This window comes from Plasmodium relictum (assembly GCF_900005765.1).
Source record: "Plasmodium relictum strain SGS1 genome assembly, chromosome: 3".
NCBI classification, from domain to species: Eukaryota; Apicomplexa; class Aconoidasida; order Haemosporida; family Plasmodiidae; genus Plasmodium; species Plasmodium relictum.
The window spans coordinates 60,365-77,323 of NC_041681.1; the positions used below are offsets into that span (position 1 = coordinate 60,365).

Below are 16,959 nucleotides of genomic sequence, written 5' to 3' on the forward strand. Positions count from 1 at the left end.
TATATAAAATATCAAAATGGAAAACTCTTTTTTTTTTCGTTAATTGTACATACATTTCTGTATTACAAGCACATTTATTTTTATTATTTTAAAATAGGTATAAATTTTTAATATTTATCTTTTTTCTAAGAAATGTTAATATATTTTTTTAAATCTTTTTTTTTATTTATTTTTGTATCAATTATTTGATTATATGTATTGTAATAATTTTTTTTATTTTCTTATATTAATATAATATTTTTTTTAAATAAAAAAAATTAATAATTTATTTTATTATTTTATTTTTTTTTTATTCTTTTTCAGTTGCATAAACTAAAAAAAAATTATATAAGTAAAAATATTTCAAAACTAAAAAATAATAAAGTTATATTTATACAATAATAATAATAATAATAATGACAGTAATAATAATGATAATAGTTGTAATTATAGCATTAATACCACTACTACTAATAGTAATAATAATGATAATGATAATAATGGTAATAATAATAATGGCAATAATAGTAATTCATTATAAAAACTTTTTTTATATAAGGTAGTATAACTGCTTTAAAAAGTGTCCGATTTGATAGTAAAAAAAGGAACATTACCATTTACACTAGTTTGTTGAGAGCACTCACAGAAATAACTATCATAAGCATTTATTATAGATTCCTTAATTGGATAATAATTATTTTGTATAATTTCAGATGCAACTATCATTGAATCTCTTATTAATGTTCCACAAAGCTATATGAAAAAAAAATGATAATCATTTTAATAAATTAAAATTAATAAAAACAAGAATAATTATTATATATATATATATACCGTTACAGTGTCTGATATATAACTTGTTTCTTTTTCCTTTTCTTTTCTTTTTTTTTCTTTTTTATTTGGTTTCCTTTCCATTTTATACAATTATATTAGCCAAAACATAAGCAAATGATTTCACAAAGTCATTCATTCATAACAAAAAAAAAAAAAAAACTAATAAAAGATTTAAGATGGAGATGTAAGTAATAATTAATAATAAAAAAAAAGTTCCCTATTTATTTATTATTTATTTTATTTTATTTTATTTTTTTAATGAATAAAAGAAAAAAAAAAAAAAGGTAAAAAATTAAACTTAATGTTGGCATGCAACAGAAAAATTCTAATACAATCATAATAAAAAATAAAATAACACAAAAATATGAAAATATATTTCGATTAAATTATTAATAAAAAAAAAAAAAAAAAAAATTAATTTTAATTACATTTAAAATAAAAAGAATTAATTAATAAAAAAAAATGAAATATATTTTAATATTACAAAGACAAAAAAATTACTCATATGTTTACGCTAACTTGCACACAAAAAATAATGAAAAAGTTAAAGCAACAAAAAAAAAAAAATAAATAAATAAATAAAATAAAATAGTTAAAACAATAATATTAAAACAGAAAAAAATAAAAGAACTCAAAAAAAAAAAAAAAATAATAAAAATAAAAAGATATGACAAAATAAAATAAAATAAACAAGTATCTGTATATTTATGAGTCTTCACATACTTTTAATGCAAATAAAAAAGGCATTCTTTAATTATTAAAAAAAAATTTTTTATTTATATGAATATTAAAACAAAATGAACCAAAAGAATAAAAAATAAAATTTAACAACAATAAGTGGAAATATTGCATCAATTCATAAGCATAATAATTATGATTTATATAAGAAAAAAAAAAAAAAAAAAAAAATTAACTAAAAATTATGCATTTTTTTTTTTTAATTATTTTTAAAATAAAATAATAAAAGTGATCCTATTAGCATAACTCGTTCATTAAATGATAACTTACTTGAAGTAGTATTTTTAATTATACATATTACAAAAATATCTATATATAATTGAATGGATTCTAACTTATAGATATTGTTTATTGCATCTAAATGATACTTTTCTACTTTCTTTAATAAATCATAATTTTTGCCTAATTTACCTTGCCTAAAGATAGTTCTTAAATCGTCATTTGTATTTGATATAAAATTTTTATTTTTATTCTCATTAGTTGTTGATAAATCAGACAAATCAATATTATTTATATTTTTTAATAAATCTAAAACTAGATATTTATAAATCAATCTTCTAAAATTTACGCTTTTAGTTACATTATTTATGTTGTTTACATTCCAATCCTATAAAAATTAAAAATTAAAAACATAATTTTAGTTATTAAAATTAGCTTAAATATATAAATGGGTACATATATTAGTTTAAAAGTGTAATAAATGATAAAAGTGATAAAACTCGTAGATAAATTTTTCTTTTTTTTTTCATTTGAAAATATTATTTATAAATTTATCATTTTCATTATTATTTAAGAATAATTATTTTAAAATTACTTGTAATGTTAAGCAAATATATTCATAATATGATTTCATTGGAATATTTTTCCCATTATCACTATAATTAAAACTGAAAAGAGCATTAATATTAATACTTTGAATAATTTTAAAAATATTTAAATAATAACGATTCATTATTTCATCACTATTGTAAAAGCTATTAATTGATTTACAATATACTCCTACTTCTATAAATTTACAAGGAAAGTTATCACTAAATTTTTTCAATAAATTTACATTATTTAGTATTTTTTTGTTTTTATGATTATTATAAATATGAAATTTTTTCTTTTCTTCTTTTCTTTTTATATTTTTATTTTCATATAAAGATTTATCATATTTTTTTATATCTGAATTTTTTATAAACTTATTAATGTTCTCATGACATAATACATCATCTGGAAATGTCTTTTCATTTTCTTTTTTTTTTTTTTCATTATAATGAATTATTTGAAAATCTTTGTTGTCAACCTTTTTATCATTTATGCAATTCTCCAGTTCATATTTACTAGATATGCAATTAATTAAATCATTTTTGTTGGATAAATCAGAATTTATTATAATATTAAAACAATCAGTATATGCACTATTTATTATATTATCTATGTCATTTTTATTATTTCTATTAAAATTAACTCTTTTTTTTGTTAAATAATTTAATTCTTTTTTACTAATAATATTTGAATTTATATTTAAATTTTCTGTATTTAAATCTATATCTCTTATGTTTGTGTATTTCTCATTATTTTTATCATCTTTCTGATAGTTATAGTAACTAAATTTTTTTTCATCTATTAATTTATTATAATTATTTAGATTCATATTTTTATCATTTATTTCATTTTTCATTATATTATTTTCTTTTGTATCATTTTTTATTATATTATTTTCATTTGTATCATTTTTCATTATATTATTTTCATTTGTATCATTTTTCATTATATTATTTTCTTTTATATCATTTTTCATTATATTATTTTCTTTTGTATCATTTTCCATTATATTATTTTCTTTTGTATCATTTTCCATTATATTATTTTCACTTATATCATTATTTATTATATTATTTTCGTTTAAATCATAATTAATTATGCCATTTTCACTTGGGTTATATATTTTATATCCTAAAAAAGAAAAGTGAGTATTATCTACTAAATTGTTATTTTTTTCATAATTATTATTATAATAATTATTTAAGTATAAGGATGAAAAATATTCTTCGTTGTTATATTCATTTTTATAATCATAATAACCATTTTCTAAATTTACTGGTTCATAGTCATTGATATGATTATCATTTAAATTATTTAAAAATTTCATATCATTCACAAAGTTCTCATTTCCATAGTTCTCATTTTTGTATATATAACCCTCTTTATAACTTAAATTATTCTTATTGCGTTTTAAATATTCACAATTATTTATGTTAAGATTATTATATTTCAAAATATTTTCTTTATTGTCAATTAAATCACTGTAAATGGAATCAACATATTTTCCCTTAAAAATATTATCAAATTTATCTTTATCATTCATGTTATTTTTATTTTGAGAGTTTATTTTTAATTTTTCGCAATTATTTGTATAATTTATACCATATTTTATTTGTTTATAACTGTAACAATTTAATTTTACATTTTCTTTTTCATTATGATTTATTATTTTTCCATTTTCATTAAGATCAATATAAGATTTACTTAAATCATTATTAATTATAAACGTACCAGTATTTTTATTATAAGTATTACTCATTTCGTTCATTCTATATTCATTCATATTATGATTGCATAAATTTTCATTTTCTTCTATATCATCTTTTTTTTCATTATTTCTATTATAGCTTTTAAAATCATTATCATTTTTTTCATATAATTGATTTTTATTAGATATTCCATTTTTCTTGTCATCATTTTTATATTCTATATTTAATAAATGAAAGTTAGAGTTAATTATGTAATTATTATTTTTATTTATTTCTTCAAAATTTTCAAAAGAGAAATTACTGATAATTTTTTTATTATAACTTGGAAAATAATCATTGCTATTTATTTTTATGTTATCTAAGGAATTATTTCTTCTACTGCTAACTTTATTTTCATTATCATGTATTAATATAGATTCATTATCAGATAAGCATTCATTTAGAAAATGTTCTTCAACATTGTTTATCATATTTTTGGGAAAGTTAGTGATTTCTTTGAGATTATCCTGTGTACTTTTTAATAAACTTTCACTATCTTTATTTTTTAAAAAATTGTTACTATTCGCATTTTCTTCAGTTAAATTTGTTTCGTAATCATTATAATTATTATAAGTACTATAAGAAATTTTTTTTTCACAATTATTAAAATTTCCTATCTTAATTTTTTTATCATATTCAAATGAATTTACATAACAGCAATCATTATTTAAAGAAGAATTAATCAAATTATTATAATTATTTTTATCATATGTTTCTACTTCAAAAAAAAAATTATTAGGATAAAAATAGAGCTTTTGTATATGAGGATAATTGCCTTGATTTTTTAAACTTTTATGTTCTTGTTCTATTATCTCTGGTTCTTCCTTTATTTTCACAGAATTGTACAAGTTTTTATTTTCTTTCTCATTAATATAAGAATAGTATGTATCTTTTGTATAGATAATTTTTTTATCCTCCATTTTACTATTAATATTATTGTTATATCTACTATTATTCATAAAATTGTTCTCTCTTTTTTGTAGATATTTATCTTCTAATTCTTTTTCATTTATTTCATTTTGTATAATTATATTTTCATTAAAATCCTTAAATATATATTCATTATTTAAATGAGACGTATTATTTATATCAGATATTTTACTTATGCTTAACATATTTGTGTTATGAGTATTGCTTTTATATGATACATCATTTATATTTGAATTATTATTCATATTTATCTCCTCGTTTTCTAGCCTACAAAAGTATTTTTCATATAATCCATTAGCATTTTCATTATTTTTATAATCTGGAAAATCGCAATACTTAGAAAAAAAAGTATTATTATCATTATCATTATTATTATAATTATTATTATTATTATTATTATTATCATTATTATTAGTATTATTAGTATTATTAGTATTATTATTATTATCATTATTATTATTATTATTATTATTATTATTATTATCTTTATTATTAGTATTATTAGTATTATTATTATCATTATTATTATTATCATTATTATTATTATTATCATTATTATTACCATTATTATTATTATCACTATTGTTATTATTATTATTATTATTATTATGATTATTATCTTTATTATTATTATTATCTCTATTATTATTATTATTATCTCTATTAATATTATTATTATCTTTATTATTATTATTATTATTATCTTTATTATTATTACTATTATCTCTATAGTTATCAATATATATACTATTATTATCGTTAATATTATTATTGCTATCATGTACACTTTTAATTTTTTCTTTAAAATTAAGAGACAAATTCAAGTTATAATTTGAAATCATACTATCATCTTTTATATTACTTAGCATATTATTTTTTTTAATATGTTGATCAGTCATTATATTTTTGTTTAAAGAATAATTTTCCTCATTTTCGTTATACACTAATTTGCTATGAATATTTATAACATTATTTGCATATATATTTTTTTTCAAATTCCTTTTATTAATTTTTGAAAATTTTGTTATATTATTATCATTAGAGAAAAAATTACATTCAATAATAGAATTTTTTGAATTCCTTTTTTTTTGTTCTAAATCATCAACATTATAATAACTTTCCATATTAACTACTTCGTTTTTGAAGCTATCTAATTTATCATTATTTACATTATCAATTATGCATTTCTTTCTTAAATATAATGTGTTATTCTCTTTAGAAAATTTATTTAACGTTAACGAATCAATGAAATTTGCTTTTTGAATGGACAAGTTATGTTTTTCATAATCCTTTTTTGCAATATTATCATCAAAACTACTTAAATTGACAAAAGTATTTGTGTTAATTGATTTATTTTTATCAATTAAATTATTATTTACAATATTATATGCATCATTCAAATTATTTGTACTAATAGGGATATTTGCCATATTAATATTACTCGAATTATGAAAATCATTAAGTTCATTTAAGCAGTTTATTTCATTAAAATTATTCATATTATTAAAATTATTAACTTGACTTAAATTATGTGCATTATTAAAGTTATTTAAGTTTCTAAAGTAATTTACATTATTAAAATTATTTGTGTCATTAAAATCATTTATGCTAGTAAAATTATTTATATTATTGTGATTATTTATATTATTAATGCTATTTCTATCAATAAAATTATCTGTATCTATAGAAGAATTTACATTAATTGGTTCATTCATAAAATTAAAACGACTTTCTTCACTTAAATTATTAGCATCATCATAATTATTTAAATTATATATATTATTTATTTTTTCATTAAAATTATAAGTTGCTAATATTATATTATCATTTACATTATTTACATGATTCTCACAAATATTCATATCAATTCCAGCGTCTTTATAATTTTCATTTTTTACAATTATGTTATTATTTGTATTGTTTCCATTTTTAAAAACTTTAAATGCAAAATTTTTTTCAGTATTTGCATTATTATTATTATTATCATTTTTATTATTACATTTATCATCACTGTAATTCTTCCATTTATTACTTATTTTTTTCGTGTATTTTTTTTTTAATATATTTTTTTTTTTATTTTCTATGTTTATCTCATTTTTAATTTTTTTTAATTTTAAATTATTTTTTCTTTTTTGTACTTTTAGTCTACTTTTAACTGCTAATTCTCTAGCTATTAAAAAACCATATCTATATACAGAAAAGCACTCTTTTTTTTTATATCCATATGCACACCATCTTTTTTGCCTAATATCAAAATGAACACCTTTCATTTTAGGCATTTTCATTATTTCATTGTAATAATTTATATTATTCTCTTCATTAGAACTTTTTTTAAAATGATTTGATTTTTTAGAATATTTCTCGAATTTTGTTTGTTTGTTAATAAATTTCTTTAATTTTTTATCATTCTTGTGATTTTTACTTATATCACTATTATTAGTATTCTCTTTATTTAATAATATTAAATCATTATTTTTATTATTTAATGAACTAGAGAAATTGCACTCAACGTTATTGCAAACATTATTATCTTTTTTTATTTTTTTTTCTACCACATTTTTTAGATTTGTATCTTTATTTTCATTTGCAAAAATATTTATTATATATTTTCTTTTATTTCTTTTTCCATTTTTTTTTTTTTTTAAATAATATATATCATTACTTTCCATTTTATCTGAGCTACAATTTCGCTCATCAGCGTCATTGGCATTCTTTAAAATGTTTGCATTAAAAGAATTGCATAATTCATATTTTTCATTTGTTTTCTTATTTTCATCTCTTTTATTCACATTATGTATTGTATCTGTTATATTTGATTTTTTTTTACTAGATACTTCTTTATTGCTATTTTTATTAATACTATTATTATAATTGTAATCAATGTTGTTATTATTGATTGAGTTATATATATTATTCCAGTGATAATGATTATTATCATTATTAAGATTATTACTCACCACACTATCATCATTTTTGGTTATAATATTCCTATTATTCTTTGAAATAATATTACCAAAACTTTTAGTAGCTTTGTCTTCCTTATTCTTAAGAGTAACAAAAGCATCTACATTATTTTTGTTACTTGAATGCTTTATTTTTAATTTTTCACCTTTTCCTTCTTTTTTTTCTTTTTCATAAGTTGATATATTTTTGTATTTTTCACTTGTATTAATTTTTTTTTTACTTATTGTTTTTCGTTTTCTTGTTTTTTGATTTTTGATATTTTTATTATTCGTGTTTTCCTTTTCATAAAATTCTTCTAAGATAGCTTTTTCTTTTGTTGAAAATTCTTCATTATTTAAATTATTATATATTTTGTTATTTTCAAAATGAACATTTTTCTTTACTTTTACTATACTATTAAAATGCTCAGAAAAATGAGAAGCTGTAGAAGCTCTAGTTAAAGCATATATATCTTTTTCTCCTTTTTTATTTTTATATAAATTTAATTTTATATTTTCATTATTATACAATATATGGTCATTGTTTGATATCATAAAAATGTTATTAACATTATCTATATTAAGTATAGTGTTATTGTTTACTTTTTTATTTACCAAATTAATATTCTTTAATAGAATATTATCTATATTTTTTTTATTCAAAAAAAAATTATTTTCATATATATTTTTTAATGAGCTATTTACTGTATTTTCTTCATTACCTTTAATTATTATTTCTTCTTTTCCATTTTTTAAGTAATTTTTTTTTTTTTCTTGTATATAATAATGACAAGCTTCATTTTTTATATAGCAATCTTTGTTTAAATTATTTGTTAAATTATCTTGATGCAACTTTGTTATATTATGAAACTCATTATTATTATTATTATCTTTCATAATATTTATTTGATTAGAATGATTTTTTGTATTAATATTATTTAAATAGTTTAAGTAATTCAAATCGTAACTATTCATTGAGTTATATTCATTTGGTATATTAACATTATTAATCATATCTAATTGTGTAGAAGCATTTGTATTACTTGAAATGTTTATTTCGTGAAATTTATTAATATTATTTAAATGATTTTTATATTTCAAGTTATTTGTATTATTTTCCATTTTAATTAGAATATTTATATCATATTCTTTATTTTTAAAGCTATTCAAGTCATACATAGAATTAATATTAGATGAATTTTTGCTTATCATTATTTTATTGAGTTCATTTAAATTTGATTTATTGCTATCATTATAAAGAGCTATAGGATTATCTACTCTGTTTTCATATATATTATTTATATTATTAATAATAGTATTAAAATTCATTTTTCTAATATTATAGCTATTTAAATAAGTAAATTGATTTTCATCATTATATTCTATGTAACTGTTATAATTATCATCATTATAAATGTTATTTGTATCATATACCTCATAAAAGTTATTCATTTGATTATTAATAAAACCAAGAGATTTTTTACTACTTGAGTTACATTCATTCTTAAAATAAGAGAGGTTATCCTGGTTCTTAGAAAATTCCATATTATTAAATATTTTTTTTTCACATTTTAAATTATCTACGTATTTTAAATCAAGTATTTTTTCATTTTTTAATGAGTTTTCTAGAACATTTTTATAATCATAAAAATTATTATTCAATTTTTCTCTATAATTTGAATCGTTTAATAAATCTAAATTTACGTTTACCTTTATATCTGTTTTTTTAAATTCCATATTTCTATCTTTGTAATTTTCCTTATTATTATTATTATTTGTATCAAATGTCATTTCATAGTTGTTTATTTTCAGATTATTTTTACTGATACAATAGTTTATATTTTGTTCTTTCATATTACCTTTAATATTATTTCTATTTTTACTATGTCCGTAATTTTCTTTTATACAAGCATTATTTTTATTCTTATTACTAATATTTTCATTTGAGCAATATATCATTGAATTTTTATTGGAATTGTTACGTTTTTTTCCCTTTGTTTCATTGTTACTATTAATTAAATTATTAGAAAATTCTTTATGCTTTTTGTTAATATTATATTCTTTATTATTTACTTTTGAATTTCGAAATTCTAAAGCTAATTGTCTAGCCTTATAAAAGCCATATTTACATACAGGGAAATGTTTTTGAATTTGTTTATTATTTTCATTCTTCCAATAAGCAATCCATCTGATTTGATTATGATCAAATGTAAGACCTTGTATTTTTTCCATTTGTTTTGCTAATATTCTATAATATTTTCTTTCATTTAAAGGTATTCCACTTCTCTTTTTATTTTTACTATAGTTAACAGAATATAATTCTTCATTCGAGTTGTTCAAATTCATGTAATTTAAATTTATAATTTCCTTGTTAAACTCTAAAAATTTATTATCTATTTCACATGCGTGTATATTTCTTTCATTTAAATATATATTTCCATCATTATTTTCATTAGCACTCTTTAAAAAATTATTGTTTAATTCACAAGAAGCTGGTATACTATTTTTATCGTTTGATATATTTACTCTTAAGTAATTTTCTTTACATTCATTTAAATTCATTCTATTTTTATTCATAAATAAATCATTATGTTCAATTACATTATTTTCACCTATGTAAACATTCTGGATGCCTTCACCTAAAATGTGAGAATTAAGTATATTTTTATTAAATTCCTCTTTTAAAAAATAATCACTTTGATTTTCTTTATGTATATCATTAATTTTAATATTCAAGTTAGTATCATGCTGACTGCTCTTCTTAATAATGTAATTTTCAAGCATGTTTTCTTTTAATTTTTTTTTATTATATATATATCCCCCATTATTTTCTTTTAAAAATTCTATGCTTGAAATCACATTTTCATTATTAGATTTCCTTTTTTTTTTCGTTTTTTCTTTTGAATTTTCAATTAAACATTTTTCATCTTTTTTTTTTTTTAAATATGTTAAATTAGAAAACTTTACCATACTAGTATTCAATTTTTTTATATCATTTCTTTCTTCTTCCGCTGTTTCTACTTTATCCATCTCTTCTTTTTTTTCATTATAATCAGCATGTTCTTTTTTATTCATTTTTCTTTCTTCCTGATATTCGCATTTATTTTTTACAATTTTTTCAATTCTTCCTTCTATATTATTGCTATTTTTTTTATTTGATAATTTACTTCTTGTAACTTCTCTATTCATTCCTATTATATCATTATTTGAAATTTTCTTCTCTAAATCATCTATTCTTTTTTTTTTGTTTGTAAAAATTCTTTCACTTGATTTTATTTTGTCTTTTATCGATAAAGAACTTTTACCAATGTTATTACGGCTTAATTTTTTTATTTCATTATTTAGAATATTAGTTTCTTTTGGTGTGAATTTTGCTTTGTCAGATAATTTATTTATATCAACATTTTTTATTTCTTCTGAGGATTTTTTTTCATTTAATTTATATATATTCTTATTTTTAGGAGAAATATTATTATTTTCTAAATTTTTTAATTTAGAATATTGTGGTAATTTTTTTTGTCTTTTATTTTTAATAACATTTTTTATTTCCGAAAATTTTAAAGATGAAATGAAATTCTTACTACGGAAGTCATTTGAATGAAAATTTTCGTTTAAATGACTTTCACAATTAGTAGTAGGAATAATAATATTTGAATTTTCTAATGATATGTCATTTTTTTCATTAAAATTTGCTAACTTATTTTCATTAATTCTTTCCTTTGAAATTTTTGTTGTTTTATCATAATTTTTATAATTAGTTCCAATTTCTATATTTTTCAATTTTAAAAAATTACCTGTATTTTTTTTCCCAAAAAAATTAAGTTCTATTTTTTTTTTAACATTGAAAACATTATCAACATTTTTGTTCAAATATATATTATTTTTTACTGATACATCATTTTCATTTTCCATAATTTTTTTAGTACTTACATTTATTATATTCTTATTTATGAAAATCTCTTTATGATTTAGTTGATTAGCATCATTAAAAAAGCTCTTTAAATATGTATTATATTCATTTTTTTCACTGTTGTTTTTTTTCTTTTCAATTTTTACTTTTTCATCTTGATCTTTTTCTTTAACAATATTACTATTTGATGAATTAATATTATTTTTTCTTATAAAATGTTTTAAATCGTCTGATAAATCTGAATTTTTCTTACTTTTATAACTACTATTTTTATCATTATTATTTTTATTATCATAATACTTATCATATGCTACCTCATTAATATTTTTATTTATGTTATGGGAATTAATATTATGATCACTATTTCCATTATTATTAATGTTATTATCGTAATTATTTATAGCATTACTATCATTTATATTATTATTATTATTTTCACTGTTAGATGATGCAAATGAATTATCTTTTTTTTTTGATATTTCTATGTTACTAATTTCACTTGCAATAATTTCTTTATGTTTCATATTATTCACAATATCAAATTTTTTTTTTAAATGATAGAAATTATTTTTTTTGTAATACATTTCATTTTCTTCTTCATAATTACTTAAATTAGGACTTTTTTTTTGCGATTTTTCTATATTTGGGTCGATAAGGGTATTATACTGAGTTATATTTTCATTTAAATTTTTATAATTCTTTTTTTTTTCTTTTTTTTTTACATCATCTGGATTTTTTACTTCTATTGTATTATTAATTATATGTTCTGTACCATTTGTTTCTTCAGTATTATCTACTTTTTCTATATTATTTATCATATTACAATTATATACTTTTGAAATTTCTTTGCAAAAGTCCTCATTTTTTTTACTTTTCATTTCTGAATGACGATTATCATTATTGTTATTAATTAATTCTAAGTCATGAGAATTATTTTTCTTTTCTATTATATAATAAGATGAGTCTTTATAATTACTATTATTATTTAATCCATTTGAACTGATAGCATTATTTATTTTTTGGCACGGATTTTTATTACTTATAATATAAGATATATAAACATCCTGATTACTTAAATCAGTAGGTAAATTTTGTAATTTATTTTCATAATATTTTTCGCTATTTATCTTAATCATATTATTTTCTTCCTTTAAATTCATATTCACCTTATTTATATTTTTTTTATAATATGCAGATACATTTTTATCATTTAGGTTATAATCATTATTTTTGTTGTTTATTTCTTTTTCAATGTTTTTGTAATTTATATCACTATTATTATTATTATTAATACATTTTTCTTTTAAGTTTTTTGTAATACATGATTCATTATGTTGAATATTATCATGGGAATAATACATATCTTTTATAGTTTCATTTAATTCGGAATAAGGATCACCAAAGTATGTATTTTTAAAATTTTTAAAATCTTCATTAAAATTTCTATAATTAAAATACTCTGAATTATTTGAAAAAATATTTTCCTTTTTTATACATATGTTCATATCATTTATTCCATTTTTTTCATTTAAAATGCTACTTTGACTATTATTATTATTATTATTACTACTACTAGAGTAATTATAACACTTTGTTTCTAAATTAAAAATACTTTCAGTACCTTTTTTTAATTTTTGGATATTATTATCTTGAAAATCATTATCTTCATTAGAAAAACTCATGTTTTTTTCCAAAGCAATAGAGACATTTAATTTTAACTTATTTATTTTTTTAAATTTATTTCAATTTGTATGTTTTTCTTTATCTTTTAAGTATTCATTAAGTTTACTATTTCCCTGATTTAAATTATTTGATTTTTTCTTTTAATCTACTTATATATGATGTAACAAAGAAATCTTCTTTGGATAATTTTGTATTTATAATATTAATTTTCATTGATAAATATATATATATTTTTTCTTTTTATTAAAACTTGTATAATCATGGTTTTATTTCTTATTTTAAATATTAAACATATTCACTACATTAATAAAAAAAAAAGAATATCTAAATATATATGAATAAAAAAAATTATATTTTAAAATTATGTAAATTTTTTTTTTTTAAAATAAATTATATACATTTCTAATTATTAAAAAAAAAAAAAAAAAAGCACAAAACTTAAGATCTTTTGATTTAGACAGCAAAATATATAATTTACAAATAAAAAGGAAAATGAAAAAAAAATTTAACCGTAATATTTTTTATAAGAGAGATTATAGTAATTGTTATATACAAAAATCATATATATATATATATATATATATATATATAAGAAAAATTACGTACTTCAACACATTAAGGTATCGTATGTATATTTGCACAAACAAAAAAAAAAAAAAATAGCATATACCATGAAGAAAAAAATGAATGTTACATTTACAAAAAGGATAAAGAAATTAAAAAAATATATAAATATATATATGTGAGTTCAATTAATAATATTATGAATACTTTTAATATTTTATTAATATGATATTAATCATTTTAACTAATAAGATAAGCATTTATATATTATGTTAAATGAAACCGGAAAAAGATACAGAATGGTATTAATGCACGTGTACACGTAAAAACAACAAAATACAACTTTTTTAGCACAAATAAAATTTTTTATTTTTAAAACAATTAGAATTATGTAAAAAAAAAAAAAGAATTAAACTTACATGAAAATGAGAAAAAAGAAAAAAAAATTAATATAATATCACTTTTATATTTATGAAAAACAATCAAAAGAATAAGTATAAATTATAATTATTTTCTAATATTTTGTATAAATATATATTAATTTTTAATATGTTGATCTGGATATAATATTACATAGAATAAAATTGTAAATAAAAATGTTAAGATGTGTAAATATAGAAAAAAAATTTATTTATAATATCTTTTCAATTATTAATTTATACATGTAGTTTTTGATGAATTATGTATTTCATTGATTCAATATGCACCTTTTTATTTGCATGCATATAACTTAGATGTAAATTTTTTGATAATTTAATTAAAATATACAAACAAAACAAAATATATAGGATTTTTTTGTTATAAAATTCAAAATTCTTTTCCTTCAAGAAAAATTGATTTTTAAAAAAAAATAATGAATATTCGCTTAATCTACTAATATTTTAAATAAAGAAAGAAAAAAAATATTTATTAAAAAATTAGAAAAAAAAATACAAAAATTTTAGCACTAAAATGAGTTATCTTTTATGTGCTACATTTAATAGAATTATTATTAAAAATTTTTAAAAAAATACTAGATTATTTCCATTAGTCATTTAATTTGTTATTTTATATATTACAAATTATTATGTTCTATCCTTCAGAAAAAAATTATTTTAACAAGTTACACTAATAAAAATTTACTAAAAAAAGAAATTGTTGGTGAAGTTAATGAAAAAAAAAAAATTATAAAAACAAGCCATTAGTGATACATAATATTTTATAATAAATATTTATAATTATTAAAAAAAATATAGCATGAATGTATATTTCTATTTTAGGTATCAATGAGAAAGGTATAATGTGGTTATATGTAAATGTAGATAAGTATATATAATAAAAAAGATTAATAATAAAAAAAAAGGAACAGAGTTAAATTAAGAAAGAAACTAAGCACAAAAGTGTTTATAGAAATAAACTTTAATCAAAGAAGTAAATTTTAAATTCTATTTTACACTAAAATATATATATATATTTATTAAAATGAATAAACATAAAAAAAACGAGATGATACTAAATATATATGAACAAAGTAAATAAAAAAAAATTTTTATATGAAAATAAAAATTATTGGGTTTGTAATTACTTACATTATTCTATATCATTAAAAATATATATATATATATATATATATTGTATAATAATTAATTAGATTGTTCTATATAAAAAAAAAAAATGTACAAACTATTTATCTGTTTGCTAATATAATTAACTTTTTTATTTATTGATGAAGTTTTTTTTTTTTTCATAGACTGTAATTTAATTTAATTTTTAATTTCAAATTGTAATTATTTATTACATAAAATGATACAGATACTAATATAACATATATATTAGTGTTATTACTAATGTTATATAAATATTAAGTATAGAATTACATGTAGAAATAATAATTATTTCATTTAAGTAATAAAATAATTATATGTTCGTTATAATTCTATTTCAATTATTTCAAATAAAATGAAATAAAAAAAAAAAAAAAAAGTAATATAAGATAGAATTATTAAATAAATTATTTTTTTTTAATAAATACATAAAGAATTAACACGTAAACTAAATTCAAAAACTTAAGATTACATTTTATCATATAAAAAAAATGTATCATATAATTCTATTAAATTGATGAATATACAACTCTTAATATAATAAATAAAAAAAATATTATGCAAGAGGTGCATTTTTCTAATATTTTACTTTTATAAGAAACTAAAAAATGTAAATTTTATTGTATCTATTAATAAGCACACTCTTTTAAGGTATATGTTTTCAAAAAGGACAATTTAATAAATTATTTTACTAATATAATAAAGTAGATAAAATATAAGAATAATAGTTGAGATTATTCTTTTTATTAGTAATTTTTTTTTTTTTTTTTTTACATACTTTTAAGAATAGACCTTTTCAATATACTAATATATTACAGTATAAAATTTTAAAAATTATTTATATTATTCTTAACTATTTTTTTTCAATTTTTATTCAATTGTATTCTCCATTAAAAAAAAAAAAAAAGAAAAAGCCTCATACAAAACTAAATTTAGCATAAAATATTTTGATCTAAATAAAATGCATGCAAAATAATTCTTATTTCTTTAATTAAAATAATATGACCTTTCAAATTGCTTTATAAATTTTCTTCTATTATTATTATTTTCTTCTTGAGAGCAAACATATTGAATATAGTAATATATATATGTTTTCTTAAAAATGGAATATATGAATATAAAATAAATTTTGTTAAGAAAATGAATAAATTATAAATTAAAAGATTCAATTTTTGAAATATCTCTAATTTCTTTTTCAGTTTAAGTATTTTTAAAAATAAAAAGGAACAAAAAAAAAA

The 16,959-nt window shown here is 16.9% G+C and overlaps 2 protein-coding genes across 2 annotated transcripts; both read right to left on the bottom strand.

Annotated features, from left to right (window-relative positions):
- Positions 1–552: 552 nt before the first annotated feature.
- On the bottom strand, positions 553–894 carry PRELSG_0301200 (conserved Plasmodium protein, unknown function; the record flags this gene model as incomplete). Its single annotated transcript, XM_028679997.1, has 2 exons — positions 553–732; positions 814–894. 2 exons carry the CDS (start codon positions 892–894, stop codon positions 553–555), a joined length of 261 nt encoding a protein of 86 aa, XP_028531537.1.
- An 856-nt stretch (positions 895–1,750) lies between these two features.
- ApiAP2 (transcription factor with AP2 domain(s), putative) lies at positions 1,751–13,573 on the bottom strand (the record flags this gene model as incomplete). Its single annotated transcript, XM_028679998.1, has 2 exons — positions 1,751–2,158; positions 2,366–13,573. 2 exons carry the CDS (start codon positions 13,571–13,573, stop codon positions 1,751–1,753), a joined length of 11,616 nt encoding a protein of 3,871 aa, XP_028531538.1.
- Positions 13,574–16,959: the final 3,386 nt, after the last annotated feature.